The 18,073-nt window shown below is 40.5% G+C and overlaps 1 protein-coding gene across 2 annotated transcripts; it reads left to right on the forward strand.

Annotated features, from left to right (window-relative positions):
• Positions 1 to 11,101: 11,101 nt before the first annotated feature.
• Positions 11,102 to 13,152, forward strand: LOC308395660 (putative nuclease HARBI1). Of its 2 annotated transcripts, XM_080880575.1 has the most exons (4): positions 11,102 to 11,751; positions 11,828 to 11,940; positions 12,026 to 12,137; positions 12,218 to 13,152. In XM_080880575.1, the coding sequence occupies exons 1-4, from the start codon at positions 11,319 to 11,321 to the stop codon at positions 12,595 to 12,597; spliced, it is 1,038 nt and encodes a 345-aa protein (XP_080736701.1). In that variant the 5' UTR covers positions 11,102 to 11,318; the 3' UTR covers positions 12,598 to 13,152. The 2 variants fall into 2 exon arrangements, 1 of the variants encoding a protein (XP_080736701.1); XR_013971428.1 differs by having other exon boundaries at positions 11,102 to 11,940; positions 12,336 to 12,470.
• The last annotated feature ends 4,921 nt before the right edge of the window (positions 13,153 to 18,073 follow it).

Raw genomic sequence — 18,073 nt, forward strand, 5'->3', positions numbered from 1 at the left:
ATTAACAGTAACAGTATTGTAGAAATTCATTTCACCGAAACAATAACGTGGCGCACAGTGTGACGCATGCACCAGTTTATTGTATTTCCAGACTTGCTTTCGGCACAATTTACAGTGCACGCTACTCTATTTTTGTCAGACTTGAAATAGCCGAAATACCTTCCCACTACGGAACTTCTATGGCTCTTCCGTTTGACAATCTCTCCGGCATTGGAACCATCATCTGTTTTCTCTTCGGTCACGCTCGGTTGATTTTTCTAGTCGGCACATTCATGTCCTCCATTATGCGCTGGCTCCATTACCCGCTGGCTGCTTCCCAAACAAACACACGTGCGGCTTGGCACTTGTGCTGTACGTAACAAGTCACGCGACGTGACGCTGCGGCTGTGATTGGTTCGGCTCTGCGCTACTTAATTTGGATTGGCTGACCTTTTTTTTTTTTTTTTTGAGGACAAGAGCGGCGAGGTCTATCGCGATAGCTTAATTTCTCTATCGAGTAAAAGTTATATCGCGATACATATCGTTATCGTTCTATCGCCCAGCTCTAGAAGTGAGAAAGAAAAGCTCTCTGTGAGGAAAATGTCCCATTACTTTTACACCTTTAAGAACAGGGGGCTGTGTATAAAAATAGCAGTAATTAATTCTGGCCTAGAGCATTGTTTAACCCCTCCACTTAAATTTATCATTAGTCATGGCTAATGATGGGAGGCGGAGAGACGAAGCCGTAACAAAAGATACAAATTTATCAGCCAAAAGCCCCTAAATTAACATGTAAGGTGGTGTAACCTAGAATAACCAGGCCAAAGGAACTAAATAAACAGCACGAAGTTGGGCAGAGGGAGAGTGAGCAAAGACTAAGGGTGTTTGTTTAGTTTTATAAATATAGTTTTATTTACTCTGGTGAAAATCATCTGTTGAATTTGTACAATTCCAGCTTTTATCGAAAAGATAAAACTCCAAGTGAACCAAAATGTGTCAGTGCAAAACGCGTTCAGTCCACGTCAGGCTGGATGTTTCTGCGGTGGGAGGAAGTAAGTCAATAAGTAAATAAACTTCCTAAAATTCGTTTAAAATGGTTCCTAAAATTCATCCGACACACTCAAAACAACAAAACAGCCCATCTTCCAAAACAGTCCATGAGATCAGCACTTTCCAAAAAAGTTGACTGGTCCCTCTGAGGACTCTGCATTTGTAGCATTTATCGGGTTATTTATTTATATTTATTATTATTTATTATTATTATTATCTATTTATAAATTTGTTTGTTTTTTACAAGAGCTATGACTTAGAGATTTAAACAAAGAAAACGATATTTCTTGTTGACCTCAATAAACTTTGTTACCCAGTTTATATGCTAATAAGCTGAAGATATGATATTGTGAATATTGTTTTGATTAGCCATTAGTGACCTGACCATAATTGCAAGCCACAAAAAGAGCAATATTTTCAGAATGAATCCAATCCACTGTGGGGTTATGTTTGTACAACCATGCACGACGTCGAAAAATAAAATAACAACGAAGCCAGACTTCTAAAGTTAATGAAATTCAAAATGCAAATAATAATAATGAAAACTCATTTTAAAATATTTACTTGAGTAATACAACAGTGAAAGAGGATATGAGAAATAATAATAATAATAATAATAATAATAATAATAATAAAGACAATAAATACACGCTCACAGGTCATCAGGTACACCTTGCTCATATGAGGTTGGACCCCGTCTTCCTTGAGAACTGACTTAATTCTTCACAGCACAGATTCAACAAAGTGCTGAAAACAATCCTCGGAGATTGTGGATGATGTTGACATGAAAGTATCTCACAGTTTGCAGATTTGTCAGCTGCAAAGCTGAATTTCCTATTCCACCGCATGCTAAAAGTGATCTGTTTGATTGAGATCTGGTGACTGTGGAGAGCATTTTAGTTCAGTGAATTCATTGTTATTTTCATGAAACCAGTTTGAGATCACCGGAGCTCTGTGACATCCATTAGAAGATGGATATGCTGTGGTCACAAATTTCTGTTACGACCAGCAACGATACTCAGACTGTGGTGTTTAAATGATGCTCACTTTGTATTAAGGGGACCAAAGTGTGCCAAGAAGATATCCTCCACACCCTTACGCCACCAGCAGCCTAAATGTTGATAGGAGGTGGGCGCTGAATGTTTGTACCTAATAAATAAATGAATGCATAACATATAATTTTATCTCTCTTTCAGTTCAATAAGGTAGTTTTAGGATACTTTGTGCAAAAACAGTTGCAACAGTGTATCCACTGATACATTTAATCAATAAGAACATTTAATAAATTAAAAGATGCCCCATAGAAGCCAGGCTTAACCGCTGGATTTTTAAAGATAGGAGTATCTTCTACTGTTCTTAGATCTTGTGGAAGGCTGCTCCAGAGACTCACAACATAAAGACTGAAATGAGCACCATGGACTCTTTTTATTTTTGTATTGGAGCAGATAAGAGAATAGACAGAGGAGTTTATGAGGCTTTCTTTTGTTTAAATACTGTTGAGCATTTCTCGATAGTCTTGTGAAGAGATTACGGCTATTTGTAGAATAATTACTAAACTTTAAAATTATAAATGAATATGTTTCTGACTAATTGTGGATATTTATGGATGAACTGCAGCCGATTACTGTATTCTGTCCAACCTGCAGGTTATAAAAGAGAGCTACGGCTTTTCCACGTGCAGCTCACAGAGAGAGAAATGTTCCTGCAATGATAAAAAGCTGTTTATGTGAAATGCCACAAAATGACCTTTGAAATTAAAAAGCTAAAACTGGGGTGAGTGTTTTAGCACAAAATCACCAGCTGCCACGCTGATTAAATGTTAAAACCTTCATTAACCACTTGTCTTTGAAAAGTAAATAATTACATAGATTTATCTCATCAATGTCTCATCATGCGCACACGTCACAGCTGGTACACAGAGTGTCGGTGAGGGTTTTACTGTCACACATCTGAGGTTTCCAAATAGCTTGTCGCAGGATTTAATGCTTAAGCTGGTTTTTAATGCACTTCGGGAAATCTACTTTCAGAGAGGAGGTCGCTCTAGGAGTTCAATCTTTTATGTTTAGAAGGAAGTATGTTTTTTTTTTTTTTTTTATTGGAATTTCATTTGAGATGTCTTTGGTTTGAATTTTCATACTCGACTGTCTAATATGTAGGGAGTCACTGCACCAAACAGTCACAGTTTTGATGAAACTGTTGGTCAAATATGCGTATTTATACACGGAGTACTTGTATAAATGTATACAGGGACAGGTTGTAATTATTGTGCTCATGTACTCGTACTCTCTGTCATTGTATTTTACCTCAAACTTTGATTATCAAGTAATCCCATCCATTTCCTAAAGAAGCAAATAAACAACATTAAATAATCAGTTTCTCTGGTGAGTTTTTCACAGTAGCTTTTAGAGCTGCTGAGTTAAAGCCTGTTGAATATGCTGTGGACATTTGCTTTTCATCATGCAGCTTAATCTGAGATTACCGAAAAGCACCACTGAACGACACAGGAAATCATTCCTGCCTGTGGCCATCTCCCTGTACAACGCATCCACTTAACACACTGTTTGCTGCTACAACTACACATGTTTCTTTTCCAACTATTTATTTATGAGTGACTTATGTATGTATGTATGTATATATATGTATATATTGTACTATTCTTAGTTAGTGTATTGTCTGTCTTGTCTTAATGTTGGTTTAAAATGGAGCACTGTAACAAAAAATAATTTCCCCCAGGGATCAATAAAGTATTCTGATTCTGATTCTGATTCTGATGATTAATCAGGTTGTGTCTAGAAAGGTTCAGGACTGTAGTAACTGTGTGGAAAAGGCAGAAAACTTCAAACAACCCTTTGAGTGACTGAGGAAAATAATTCATAATCATCAAACACCAAATGTCCTCAAACTCAGCATCAGAGAATCCCATAGGTCCTCACAATGACATGGAGTACACAAACAGTGGCTTCAGACACCAGCACAGTGCCCTTTAAAACTTTTAAAACATTTAAAACTTACTGATGTACGTTTTAGTCCCCATAAGGAAGATAGTCCCTGATATATTACAGTGAAATCAGAGTAAGGTCCCCGCATCATAAGAAAAACCTGGACCACACACACACACACATCAGTTACTTTATAAAGGCACTGGTTTATGGACTGTCTTGCTATTAAGAAGAAGTGAATCTCTAATGGAAATGCATGCGGCATTTCAAAATAGCTTTAGTACATCAAGACCTTGAACTAGTTTAATACAAAATGAATCATTCATGCGATTTACAAAAGAAAAATAACCTTCTACCTGCTGGCAACCATGTGCCAACTATACATCTACGTTCCCAGTCCACATGGTGCAAATGCCAAAGGCATAAATCAGTTTAAAGCTACTTGTTATTGGCCAATTACAGCATAAGCAATCTTAAACCACTTTACATCAGAATGCTAAAACCCTAGAATACAAAGAAAAACCCAACAATTTGCTTCAAGTAAGCAAATAAAGCAAATATTACAAGAAATAGAAGCCTTTTAGCAGCAGCTTTGGATGCTGAAATACCTGCAGGAAGAGAGGGAGTGAAAGAAGCACAAACTACAGGAGACACAAACACCACATTACACCGCGTTCCAAATTATTATGCAAATTGTGTTTAAGTGTCATGAAGATTAAATAAGTTGTTTTTCAATTAAACCCATGGATGAAATTGTGTCTCAGGGCTCTTTGGATGACTAAACTCAATCTTGGACACCTGTGATCATTAGTTTGCCAGGTGAGCCCAATTAAAGGAAAAACTACTAAAGAAGGATGTTCCACATTATTAAGCAGACCACCATTTTCAAGCAATATAGGAAAGAAACATGATCTCTCTGCTGCTGAAAAGCGTGAAATAGTTGAATGCCTTGGACACGTAATGAAAACCTCATATTTCACGAAAACTTAAGCGTGATCACCGTAATGTAAGAAATTTGTGGCTCAGTCAGAGCACACATGGGTTCATGCAGATAAAGGCACAATGATGAAGGTTTCTGCCAGACAAATGCATCAGACTAAGAGAGCAGCTGCTAAAAGGCCATAACAAAGCAGCAAACACATATTTGAAGCTGCTGGTGCCTCTGGAGCCCTGCGAACATCAAGGTGTACAATCCTCCAGAGACTTGCAGTTATCTGGCCACCTCTAACCAATGCTCACAAGCAGAAATGGCTGCAGTGGGCCCAGAACTACATGAAGACTAATTTTCAAACAGTCCTGTTCACTGATGAGCAGAGGTGGGACCAAGTCATTGTTTTGCAAGTCTCAAGTAAGTCTCAAGTCTTTATCCTCAAGTCTCAAGTCAAGTCTCAAGTAATGTCAGGCAAGTCAGAGTCGAGTCTCAAGTCACTGGTGTAAAAGTCCGAGTAAAGTCACAAGTCTGAAATTTTCAATTTTCAGTTTTTGAATTTCAAGTCCTTTCGAGTCTTTAAAAAAAAAAATGAAAAAAAAATGTTGCAGTTATGCTAAATGTAAATATTAGACCATGTAATTTTTAAATCTGTGTTTTTCTCAACACATGACAAAATAGTGAACTTAGAAAATATACACAAATTGTGAAATTGCACCTCTTTAAAATGCAGCTCAATTAAACCTAGCTCCAAGAATAATTTTCACCGACAGTTCTGAGATAAGCTGCATGTTATTCTTGGATGCGGTTGTAGGACCAGCTTTAAAATCGCATGACAAAAATATCATACACAAAAAAAACTGCATCACCAACGTAGCCTGGACAACATTTGCTAGTTAGATGAAGTCAGCTATCTCATTGTAGCATATTTATATGCATATTTATAATCATACGGTTCTTGGAGTGAGTGCACACACTCATGAAGTTTAGTAACTTCAGGTCACTGCAACAAGCCCAGGTACAGTTTACCGACGGATGGGTACAGGACCTTGAAATGCACCGTGTAGAACGAAAGACCATCGTACGTATCATAAGTTTACCAGTCTCACAAATCGTCTTCATAAATACACATTCCTTAACCGTTTATTAATAGGACCTTTGAGCTCAACGGTAATTAATTAGTAGTGGAAATAATTTCTGGTACACGTTACAGAAATGTAGCAGTGACAACAATATTGTATGCTGTAATCGTACTGGGCAATTAGTGATACAAAAAACCTGTTTTATCCTGTGAATAAAAGTATATGTTTTTGTCAATGTACCATAATAACAGAAGCGAAACGCAATATTGTGTCAGGACAATTCACTATTTATGCACAATAAATAAAGGAGCATAGCGCCACAATTTCTGTTCAGCGCCAGACTTGCTTGTAACCTATATCACCAATTATGTTAAGAAAAATGACGCATTAACTACAACAGCAGACTGACCTTTGTGTAAATGCTTGAGCAGACTAACCTATGAGCTGGAGAGTTCTGAGACGTTATATTTGGTCTTTGAATGGCTGCAATCCAGGCCGTCTTTGTTACTTCGGAAACATGGCTCGAACAATTTCTCTTCAACGACGTAATCCGATAACAACCGATCTCTTTACCCGTCGGCTTCCCGTGGCTGTCATGCGACCGGCTATTGTAGTTAATAATACAACAGCTTCTTGACATTTTTGTGTTTCTTTTTATCGCTGTATAACTGATTTTAATTGAAAGCCTGCGTGTGCTAGTACCTCTTGCCACGAGTTCCCAGAATCCTTTGCGGTTTTACCCCTGAATGACGTCACATTTTCAATCTCTATATAATATGCATGTTAAATTTTATATTTGGGGTGAAATATCAAGTCTTTTCAAGTAAACCGGTTCAAGTCCAATTCAAGTCCCAGGTCATTGGTGTAAAAGTCCAAGTCAAGTCACAAGTCTTAGAACATTTTTTCAAGTCAAGTCTAAAGTCATAAAATTAATGACTCGAGTCTGACTCGAGTCCAAGTCATGTGACTCGAGTCCACACCTCTGCTGATGAGTGCAATGCAACCCTTGATGGTCCAGATGGATGCAGTGGTGGATGGTTGGTGGACAGCCACCATGTCTCAACAGGGCAGCAACGTCAGCAAGGACGTGGTGGAGTCATGTTTTGAGCCGGAATCACGGGGAGAGAGCTCGTTGGCCTCTTTTGGGTCCCTGAAGGTGTGAAAATGACCTCTGCAAAGTATGTGGAGTTTCTGACTGACCACTTTCTTCCATGGTAGAAAGAGAAGAACTGTGCCTCTGCAACACAACCGTCTTCATGTAAGACAATGCACCATCTTATGCTACAGCGAATACCTCTGCATCATTGGCTGCTATCGGCATAAAAGGAGAGAAACTCATGGTGTGGTCCCCATTCTTCCCTGACTTCAATCCTATTGAGAACCTTTGGAGCATCCTCAAACAAAAAAATAAGAGGGTGGGAGGCAGTTCACATCCAAACAGCAGCTCTGGGAGGCTATTCTGACATCCTGCAAAGACATTCAAGAAGAAACTTTCCAAAAACTCACAAGTTCCATGGATGCAAGAATTGTAAAACTGCTATCAAATAAGGGGTCCTATGTTAATATGTAACTTGACCTGTTAAGATGTTTTTGATTAAATAGCTTTTGATTTCAGTAAAATTGATCTACTAATGCTGCAAATTCAACAAATGACCATTTTCAATTCTCTACTATCTATAAAATGTTTTGAAACTCTGTGCGGAATAATTTAGAACAGTGTATTTTAAGTTTATTATTTTTGAAAAACATACTTTTTCATTGGCAGTTTTGTTGAGTAACATTTGAGTTATACTCTAATGGTTGATGACTCGAAAATTATGCTGACTGTCATTTGAATCGACTATTTAGGAAAATCAGAGAAAAACATCATTTGCATAAAAATTTGGAACGCAGTGTACATGTTATGTAGTGGAATATAAATTCACGAGGGGAGGAGGGCAGAGCAGAGTGCCTCCAGCAGAATAGGCTAGATGCATAACTAACTGGTACAGCTCTAAGTACACTGTACCAAAAATGAAAGTTTGGCATCTAATGTTAAATGTAGAGAACTGAGAGCTGGTTCCAAAAGAGAGGAGCCCGACAGGTGAAAGTGGGGAACCTCTAAGATCTTAGTGGTCTGCTGGGATAATATGATGAGGTCTTTAGAATTAATTTGTGGCTTTTACAGGGAACCAATGAAGGTGAGACGTGAGAAGCACAGGTGTATATTTCAGGGAAGATGAAGAGGTCATGTCCCGCTGATGTTTCCAAGCAGAAAAATGTGAGGGTCTTTTTCTCCCAGCAAAGTTTGATTATGAGTAACAAGTGCATCCAATCACTTTTATGGTAAACATAATTATCCCCACCACATACACACACAGATTTATAACTAATAAGGTGCCAGAGGAGAAAAGGGAGTAATGACAATGTAAAAGTAAAGTGTGCATGTTAGTCCCCGTAGGGAAATAGTTCCTCTGCATTTAACCCATTCACCCAGTGAAGCAGTGGGCAGCCACCAATGCAGCGCCCGGGGAGCAGTGTGTAGGGACGGTACCTTGCTCAGGGGTACCTCAGGGTAGCTGTTAAGTGGAGTCGAACCACCGACCTTCCGATCATGGGGCCACCACTCTACCTACTGAGCTATCCCTGCCCTCATGTGCAATGACATTTTCTCAAAAAAGCTTAAAAACAAGAAAGGCGTCTATTAAGTTTAGTTTGTTAACAAATCTGTAGATACCCACTGCCTGGGCATGTTTTTAGTGAGCCTCAGTGACATAGCTGAGATGAACACGATCCTGAAAATGATCCAAAACCACAGATGTGTGTTTCAACACATCTGAGCATTCAACATGCGCAGCTGGTGCATTAAAATAAATGAATTTATCATTCACATAAACAAGGAGGCTACTTCCCAAAAAGACACAAAAACTCAGAATCTCCTGTGTGGACTGAGGCAAACAAAAAAGAGGAGAGAAGAGTGAATCATATCTGTATGAGTGTTGACTCATCAGAGATAATAGTACATTCAAAAATAATATGAGCTGAGAATAACAATTTGAAATCAATGCAAAATGCCCGGGATGCACCTGGCATTATGTTTCAACAGTGTTGACTCATTTTGTGTTTTCTTTGCATCAATGAAGACATATCCAGCATAAATTTACGCAGAAAGAGATACAAATTGATGCATTAGGGGAGGAGGGTTAGGTAAGTATTATGATGACACAGTATAACACTGAAGTTATATTTTCAAAATAATTCCCTTTTTTCTAAAAAAGAAAAAAAGTCCAAGCATAACCAAAAAAAGAGACCAGGGCCCTATTTCAGGAAGCCAGTTTAGAAAACTCAGAGTGAAAAACAATACTCAGGGTTGAGAAACCCCGAACTGTCCAACTCGGAATATTCGGTTTCAGAAAGGCTGATAACAATTAGTTCAGTCAACGCGGAGTTGCTTTAGCCCCAAGTTAAGCGCGCGCACGAGGATACATAAAGCCCAAACAGGTAAGGTGTAATTGTATTATGAGCCATAGTGCTTGGTCTGTTTGTCCGATGTAAATCAATTGCAGTTAGAGGCTACATTAATTTCCCCTCTGTAAGCACTTATTGAAATTATCTGAGCACATTACAAGTACATATTTGCTTACTCTGTATGCTCAAATGTGACCCGTTATAGCCAACAGAAAAAAAAGCGGAGGCCTGAAAAACAGGTGGGGGTCCTCCACCACCACCACTCACAGAGCCTGGCCACTTGGCTTCCACATTTGTGATAATGTTGGCAGCATCACATATGATCTTCACAGTGCAGAGAACACAAATTAGCATCCATTACTATAATGAAATAATTTGTTAGTTTGAAATGCTACAGGGAACCATGTACCTGTACATTAATGCTGTGGAAAGACTTCCTGTTCACATAGTCTCCTTCATTTACTGAAGGAGCAATGATTGGAATGTGAGTGCATCTATACAGCCAATCACGCCTGGGAACCGTGAGAATAAATGTAAAATTTAAGTAGTAGTTCAAGTATCACCACATCATGAATTAAGTTTCGTTCATCCTGCTACCTGCAATTTTGTGGCATCCCTCTTTGATAAATCTTGTGGGTCTATGACCGGGGAACACCACAAACGAGTACAGGAGACGTTTCAGTGCAACTGTAACATTCCTGACTGCCCGACAGACGGTAGCCTTGGAAACGTGCTCAGCGTAACCAATATTATACAGAAAGCTCCCGTTTGCAAAAAACCGAAGTGCAATACAAATAATATGTAATGAACTGAGAGCATGTCCGTGATGTGTCACATGAGCAATATTAGGCCTGAGGATTTTATTCAAATAAATTATAGATTGTGCTGAAAAACGGTAACGTTCACACAGGAAATCATCAGGAAATGATAAAATGTCCAAACGCGCTCTAATCACTCTCTCCCGGCCGAGAGCTCTGCGGAGAATTTGGGCTTCAACATCTACTGGCTCTTCAAGGAAGGGGCACGCCATGTCTGACACTTCCTACAGTCAGGTTTCCGACAAAGAGGCGGGGACAGTCAGGGTTAGTTGAAGTAAACCTGCTAGGGGGCAGGTTAGCTTCACGGAGTGTGTTGTCATAGTAACTCGCTCAGAATTAATCTAAACTCGCTTTGTGAAACCGAAAACCCAGAGTTTTCGTTAACTCAGGGTATACTTACTCAGAGTTTGCTCTAAACCGGCTTCCTGAAATAGGGCCCAGAGGTTGTACCATGCTGGGTTAAATATACATTTTTCCAGTTGTGCACTTTGGAGACAGTGCAGGCCACACTCTTTAATGTGCTTCTTTCCAATGGTGAACCACCAGCTACAAGCATGTTCATTTAATTGAGGTGTTAATGAAGTCCAAGTTGCTTTGATAGTGTTACAGTCTGGTGGTGGCAGACTGTATTAATTGTGAAGAGTAGACCCAAAATGCAGACACTAAGGAACTTGGACCAGAGCTTCAGTATTAACAAAAAGCGAGCCGTTTAATAAGACTGGTAAAAAAGGTACAAAGAAAGGGCAAGGCAACCTGAAGTAAACTAACTTCAACCTAAACTGGGAGAACTAAATAAACAACAAGAAAAACCTAGACATGGAAACATTGGCGTGAACAACAGACGACCTGGGCCCTGTTTCAGGAAGCCGGTTTAGTGGAAAAACTGAGTAAGTATACCCTGAGTTAACGAAAACTCTGGGTTTTCGGTTTCACAAAGCGAGTTCAGCTGAAGCCTGAGTGAGTCACTATGACGACACACGCCGTGAAGCTAACCTGCCCCCTAGCAGGTTTACTACAACTAACCCTGACTGTCTCCGCCCCTTTGTCGGAAACCTGACAGTAGGAAGTGTCAGACATGGCGTGTCCCTTCCTTGAAGAGCCAGTAGATCGTGAAGCCCAAATTCTCCGCAGAGCTCTCCGCCGGGAGAGAGTGATCAGAGCGCGTTTGGACATTTTATCATTTCCTGATGATTGTCTGTGCGAACGTTACCGTTTCTCAGCACAATCTATAATTTATTTGGATAACATCCTCAGGCCATATATTACGCATGTGACACATCGCGGACATGCTCTCAGTTCTGTACATATTATTTGTATTGCACTTCGGTTTTTTGCAAACGGGAGCTTTCTGTATAATATTGGTGACGCTGAGCACGTTTCCAAGGCTACCGTCTGTCGGGCAGTCAGGAATGTTACAGTTGCACTGAAACGTCTCCTGTACACGTTTGTGGTGTTCCCCGGTCATAGACCCACAAGATTCATCAAAGAGGGATGCCACAAAATTGCAGGTATCAGGATGACCAAAACTTAATTTATGATGTGGTGATACTTGAACTACTACTTAAATTTTACATTTATTTTCAGGGTTCCCAGGCGTGATTGGCTGTATAGATGGTACTCACATTCCAATCATTGCTCCTTCAGTAAATGAAGGAGACTATGTGAACAGGAAGTCTTTCCACAGCATTAATGTACAGGTACATAGTTCCCTGTAGCATTTCAAACTAACAAATTATTTCATCATAGTAATGGATGCTAATTTGTGTTCTCTGCACTGTGAAGATCATATGTGATGCTGCCAACATTATCACAAATGTGGAAGCCAAGTGGCCAGGCTCTGTCCATGACTCACAAATATTCCGTGAATGTACACTGAGCACAAAATTTGGACATGGTGAGTTGAAAATACTTTAAAATATATAAAGACCAATTGCTTCAGGGACATTTGAACTGAAGTGTATCCTTCTGTCTTAGGAGAGTTCACTGGCTACTTGCTTGGTGATAGGGGGTATCCATGTTTACCCTATTTGCTTACCCCTTACTCTGACCCTGAACCGGGCCCACAGCAGCGATATAATCTGGCTAATTGCAGGACAAGAGCCAGAGTTGAAATGACTATCGGAATGCTTAAGGCCCGGTTCCAGTGCCTGCAAAGACTCAGGGTCACCCCAGAAAGGGCATGTGACATTATTGTGGCATGTGTGATTCTTCACAACATTGCCACAATTAGAGGAGAACACTGTCCTTCTGAACCAAACAGCAGTGATCCAAACCATGAACATCCTGACCCTCCCACGGACATACAAGATGGAAGAGCAGTCAGAGACACCATATGTCACAATCATTTCTTTTGACCCATCACCTCAACATGTTGAAAGAAGAATAAACAGATTTTTTGTTCAACTGGCTTTATTGGTCACCTGTGTTTCCTGTACACAAAGTATTAAAAGATGTAAACCTCATAAAGTGTCTCTGTTGCTTCCTCCTCTGTAACAGCTGTCAATGTTTCTTCATTATTTTCCTGTAGTAAAGAAATAAACAACATTGCTGTTCTACTGTAAACTCATATAATCTGTGGAGTATTACTCACAACTGCATGTTGGTCTGGCTCAACAGGAGGCTGCACCAGATGCAGTACACCATCACCATCAACTGATAGAATATGAGGTTTATACAGGTCACTTATAACTTACAAGGGACCAAATGGCAATTAACAAACATACCAATCACCTTACACTTCATTGTCATTATGCTCTCAAAGACAACCAAGACTGAGGGAAGGCAAAATCAGTAGGAAAATAACTTCACTACAAAATAATCCATTATGGTAAAGAGTTTATCAAATGAATGAGTAGCACTGCAAAGGTGACTGTGAAGAAAGGATGTATGCACATCATGTATTATTTTGAATTTACCCCTTATGTAGGCACTTGTGTCTTGCGGGGTTATTGACTCAGAGGATGTCCCCGCAGAGATGCCTTCGGCCACAGGGCGCCCACTGTTTTGGCTGAGGGCCAACTGCTCAGCCTCTGTGAGTGGTGGAGGACCCCCACCTGTTTTTCGGGCCTCCGCTTTTTTTCTGTTGGCTATAACGGGCCACATTTGAGCATACAGAGTAAGCAAATATGTACTTGTAATGTGCTCAGATAATTTCAATAAGTGCTTACAGACAGAAAATTAATGTAGCCTCTAACTGCAATTGATTTACATCGGACAAACAGACCAAGCACTATGGCTCATAATACAATTACACCTTACCTGTTTGGACTATATTTTTATATTTCATTTTTACTTGCTGCCAGGAACGTTTGGGGCCTGTTGGGTTGCACCTGCGCTCACATCACGTCACAAAATAAAATGTATAAAATAACAAATAAAATAACATATGATAAAATAACGTGTTAAATGGGTGGAAATCCCTAGATCAATGTTTAAATTAACACTCACGCATTGACTCTGTCGGCTATGTTTTGCCATGCATGCTCACTTTCTTTTGCAGCTGTCGCTGTGTTACTTTTTTCCGCGGAATTTGCATGTTATCGGCATATGCTGCCATCAGAATTTCGGCCTCAAGCGCTGTAAAATACATTGACCGCGCCTTCTTTCCCTCCGTCTCCATGGTGACTCACTTAATCTGTGCTCCACTGATCAGGGCTTTATGTATCCTCGTCCGCGCGCTTCACTTGGGGTTAAAGCAACTCCGCGTTGACTGAACTACTTGTTATCAGCCTTTCTGAAACCGAATATTCCGAGTTGGACAGTTCGGGGTTACTCAACCCTGCGTATCGTTTTTCACTCTGAGTTTTCTAAACCGGCTTCCTGAAACAGGGCCCTGACAAGGAATGAACAGAAACACACAGAGTAAATACACACAAGGGTGATTAGGGGAAGTGGAAACACATGGGGAAACAGCTGGCACTAGTCTGACATAACGAGACAAAGGAAGCAAAGCTGACTACACTGACATAGGACATAGACCTTCAAAATAAAACAGGAAACATGAGACACAGACAAGACAATATAACCTTGACAACATAAGACACACAGCATGAAACACATAAAGGGCAAAAGGAGACTAAAACACAGGGGTAGAAGACACAAGGGGAATCTAAATAAACAAATGAGCTTAGATAACCTAATGAACTAAAAAAATAAACCATAAACATCAAAATAAACTAAAACTCAAAACGCTGGGTCAACAGACCCAGGAACGTGACAGATATCAACCTCTAGCTCGTCTGTACTTTGAGTCGGGTGTATCTCCTTTTCTGCTTAACAAAACTGCATACATATGTTGTGGGTTTTAGGTCAGGTGAGTTAACTGGCCCAGTAATAACATGGTCATCAAATCTTTAGTTTGGGCTCTGTGCAGAGGTGATAGGTGCTGCTGGAAAAGGAAATCAGCATCTCCATAAACCCTATAATCAGATGGCAGCATGAAGTGCTCCTAAATCTCCTGGTAGATGCTGTGTTGAGTTTGGATTTGATAAAACACAATGGACCAACGACTGCAAACAGAAGCAGCTGACATGCCAACCCAAATCATTACAGACTGCAGAAACATCACACTGGACTTCAAACACATTGGGTTTAGAGTCTCTCCACACCTCACACTCCAGGAACTTGATTTCCTGATGGTAAATGGTAAATGGCCTGTATTTGTAGCGCGCTTTTCTAGTCCCTAAGGACCCCAAAGCGCTTTACACAACCTGTCATCCACCCACCCATTCACACACACATTCACACACTGGTGATGGCAAGCTACATTGTAGCCACAGCCACCCTGGGGCGCACTGACAGAGGCGAGGTTGCCGGACACTGGCGCCACCGGGCCTGCTGACCACCACCAGTAGGCAACGGGTGAAGTGTTTTGCCCAAGGACACAATGACCGAGACAATGCGAGATGTCGCAAAAGTTGGATTCCAACAATGGCGGCAGCTACTTAGTTGTAATATTACTCTTTCTGGGTTACAAAATACACTTTTAAGATATTTTGAGGCGTGAATGTAGTTGTGTAAACGTCAGATATCTGCTCGGTTTAAAAGACATCACATATTTGCAAAAGTGCTCCGACGTTTTCGGAGATCTGACACCCACCATCTCGAAGCTAACGGGAGGTCGAGACCTACTACAGCCAGGAGGAACGTCGCTTTCCCGGCACATCCTGCCTCGACCTCCCAGTCGGCTTCGAGCTGGCGGCCTCTGAAGAATGCAGCTAAAACTTTTGCAAGATCCCGAGTTTGTTTTGCGAGATCTCGCAAAAGTCCGTCTTAATTTTTTTTTTCTCCCATGTCCCCTGCGGGGCTCCGTAGATAAGAATATGGATCTAGTAAAATTATATTCTGTGCTTTCTTGAACTGGGCAGCACGGTGGTGCGGGGGTTGCCTCACCACAAGAAGGTTCTGGGTTTGAATCATTCATCTGGCCTGAACCTTTCTGTGTGGCGTTTGCATAGTCTGTCCCAGTAGTCTGGAATATGAGCGGTTGTCTGTCTTTCTGTGTTGGACCTGGGACAGTCTGGCAACAGGGTGTACTGTGGCTTTTGCCCTCTGATAGCTAGGATAGGATCCAGCCCCTAGCCACAACCCTAATAAGCGAAAGTAGATGGATTTTTTTCTTGAATTCATATACATATTAAATGTATAATATGCTACTGTATAAGCTGCTGGTCTTGTCTATATACAAGAAACTACTGACAGCTGAGGACCAAAAAAGTGTTTGTGTTGTTTAAAGTTTTGTACATTCTGCACAGAGCCCTTGAACAGAAATATCCTCCAATCAGTGAGAAAACTGCACTCTGCTATTCAGACCGCGCAGCCCATCAGAATGCAGTCCTTCAAAAACACCCAATATGCTGTTGTAAACGGTGCCTTAATAAAAAGCTTGGCCCAACCAGGAGAGAGACAGAGACATGAATATTGTGTTAAAATGCTCACAACCAACATGCAACAGAGAATTTTTGCTGCTGTGAATTCACAGTATTATAGTTCTGTGACTCATAAATACATCCATGTCTCATGACTAAGAAGGACATTGTAGGTACTTACAAAAGGAAGCCGCAACAAACCTAAAGTCTAATCACACCTCCTCCCTGGTTTTCCCAGTTTGGCAGTGCCTCAGTCAGATTCCTTTTGAAATTCTCTTCTGAGTCTTTTCGTGGCATTGAGAGTTAAAGTGGTGGGTTTGTCCCACAGAGCAGATCACTTGTCATTGTGTTCAAAGGCGTCAAAGCAGCCAAGGAGTGTGATAAAAACCGGATGACGTGTCTGCTTCTGCTATTGTATTTTGTACTCGTGATGCTTTTTAACTCCCGACACAAGAATTTGGTGTCAGCACAGATACTCAGTGATAGCTGACAGCTTAAGTCTGTATTGGTTTTTTAACCTTTCTCACAGCTTTGTTATGGTCGTATGTGGTTTAAAAGGAACCCTGACAAGTTACTCTAAATATGTTACAAATTATCTCCACTACATAAAAACATACTTGAGAATAACTAATTTTTTTTTTTGTTATTCATTAAATCTTTGTTGTTTAAAATTGTTTTGGAGCCGTGGGAGCGGCCATGTTTTTGTCGCACACAATGCATTCTGGGACGATGACATGTGGTTGTCGGCAGTATAGGCGCTTTCGTTCAGCTAACCTGTTTTGTTTTTTATGGTGTTGCATTGTGATCTCCTATATAAGTTAATTGGTATTAATTAACTTGCCTATTAGTGACCTAGTTACGACTTGGTAGACCAGTGCTATACTGGTCATGGAGACTAACAAGGGCTGCTCAAAGAACTGGAATAAGACATACGGCTTCAAAGTTTTGGTACATTGTGTTGCATGGAATATCTGTAAAAATAACGATATTGTAATTTCACTGTATAATAAAAATTAGAATTCTATTAATGTTTTTATCATGCTGTTATGTGATACTATGGATAGCTGCTGCCATAAAATTGAGCTCTTTACAACAAACGCTCTCAGTCGCCGTTGCCATTGGCAGGCAGCAGCCCCATAGACACCAGTAGTTTTCCCTCACTCTCGCGTCCTCGTGTGACAGATTGTTTTCATCTTCATCTAAACTAAGTACTGGTTGACTATTTTCATCCTCTCTCTCGGTTTGTTCTGGTTCAAACTGTGATGCGGTGCAACCGTATGATGACACTACCCAGAGTGTATTGAGAAGTAAATAACAATGGCGGCCTACTTGTAAATCGGTTATATATACAGGGAGTGCAGAATTATTAGGCAAATGAGTATTTTGTCCACATCATCCTCTTCATGCATGTTGTCTTACTCCAAGCTGTATAGGCTCGAAAGCCTACTACCAATTAAGCATATTAGGTGATGTGCATTTCTGTAATGAGAAGGGGTGTGGTCTAATGACATCAACACCCTATATCAGGTGTGCATAATTATTAGGCAACGCCCTTTCCTTTGGCAAAATGGGTCAAAAGAAGGACTTGACAGGCTCAGAAAAGTCAAAAATAGTGAGATATCTTGCAGAGGGATGCAGCAGTCTCAAAATTGCAAAGCTTCTGAAGCGTGATCATCGAACAATCAAGCGTTTCATTCAAAATAGTCAACAGGGTCGCAAGAAGCGTGTGGAAAAACCAAGGCGCAAAATAACTGCCCATGAACTGAGAAAAGTCAAGCGTGCAGCTGCCAAGATGCCACTTGCCTCCAGTTTGGCCATATTTCAGAGCTGCAACATCACTGGAGTGCCCAAAAGCACAAGGTGTGCAATACTCAGAGACATGGCCAAGGTAAGAAAGGCTGAAAGACGACCACCACTGAACAAGACACACAAGCTGAAACGTCAAGACTGGGCCAAGAAATAT

This window comes from Rhamphochromis sp. 'chilingali' (genome assembly GCF_963969265.1).
Source record: "Rhamphochromis sp. 'chilingali' genome assembly, chromosome: 4".
Classification (NCBI taxonomy): domain Eukaryota; kingdom Metazoa; phylum Chordata; class Actinopteri; order Cichliformes; family Cichlidae; genus Rhamphochromis; species Rhamphochromis sp. 'chilingali'.

What these genes read in the sequence shown, in the direction of transcription:
- LOC308395660 (XM_080880575.1), top strand. Translation starts at nt 11,319, where the DNA reads ATGGCGTGTCCCTTCCTTGAAGAGCCAGTAGATCGTGAAGCCCAAATT. An exon ending in GGGATGCCACAAAATTGCAG is followed by an intron (nt 11,752 to 11,827) that starts GTATCAGGATGA and finishes ATTTATTTTCAG; the next exon opens with GGTTCCCAGGCGTGATTGGC. An exon ending in GAGCACAAAATTTGGACATG is followed by an intron (nt 12,138 to 12,217) that starts GTGAGTTGAAAA and finishes CTTCTGTCTTAG; the next exon opens with GAGAGTTCACTGGCTACTTG.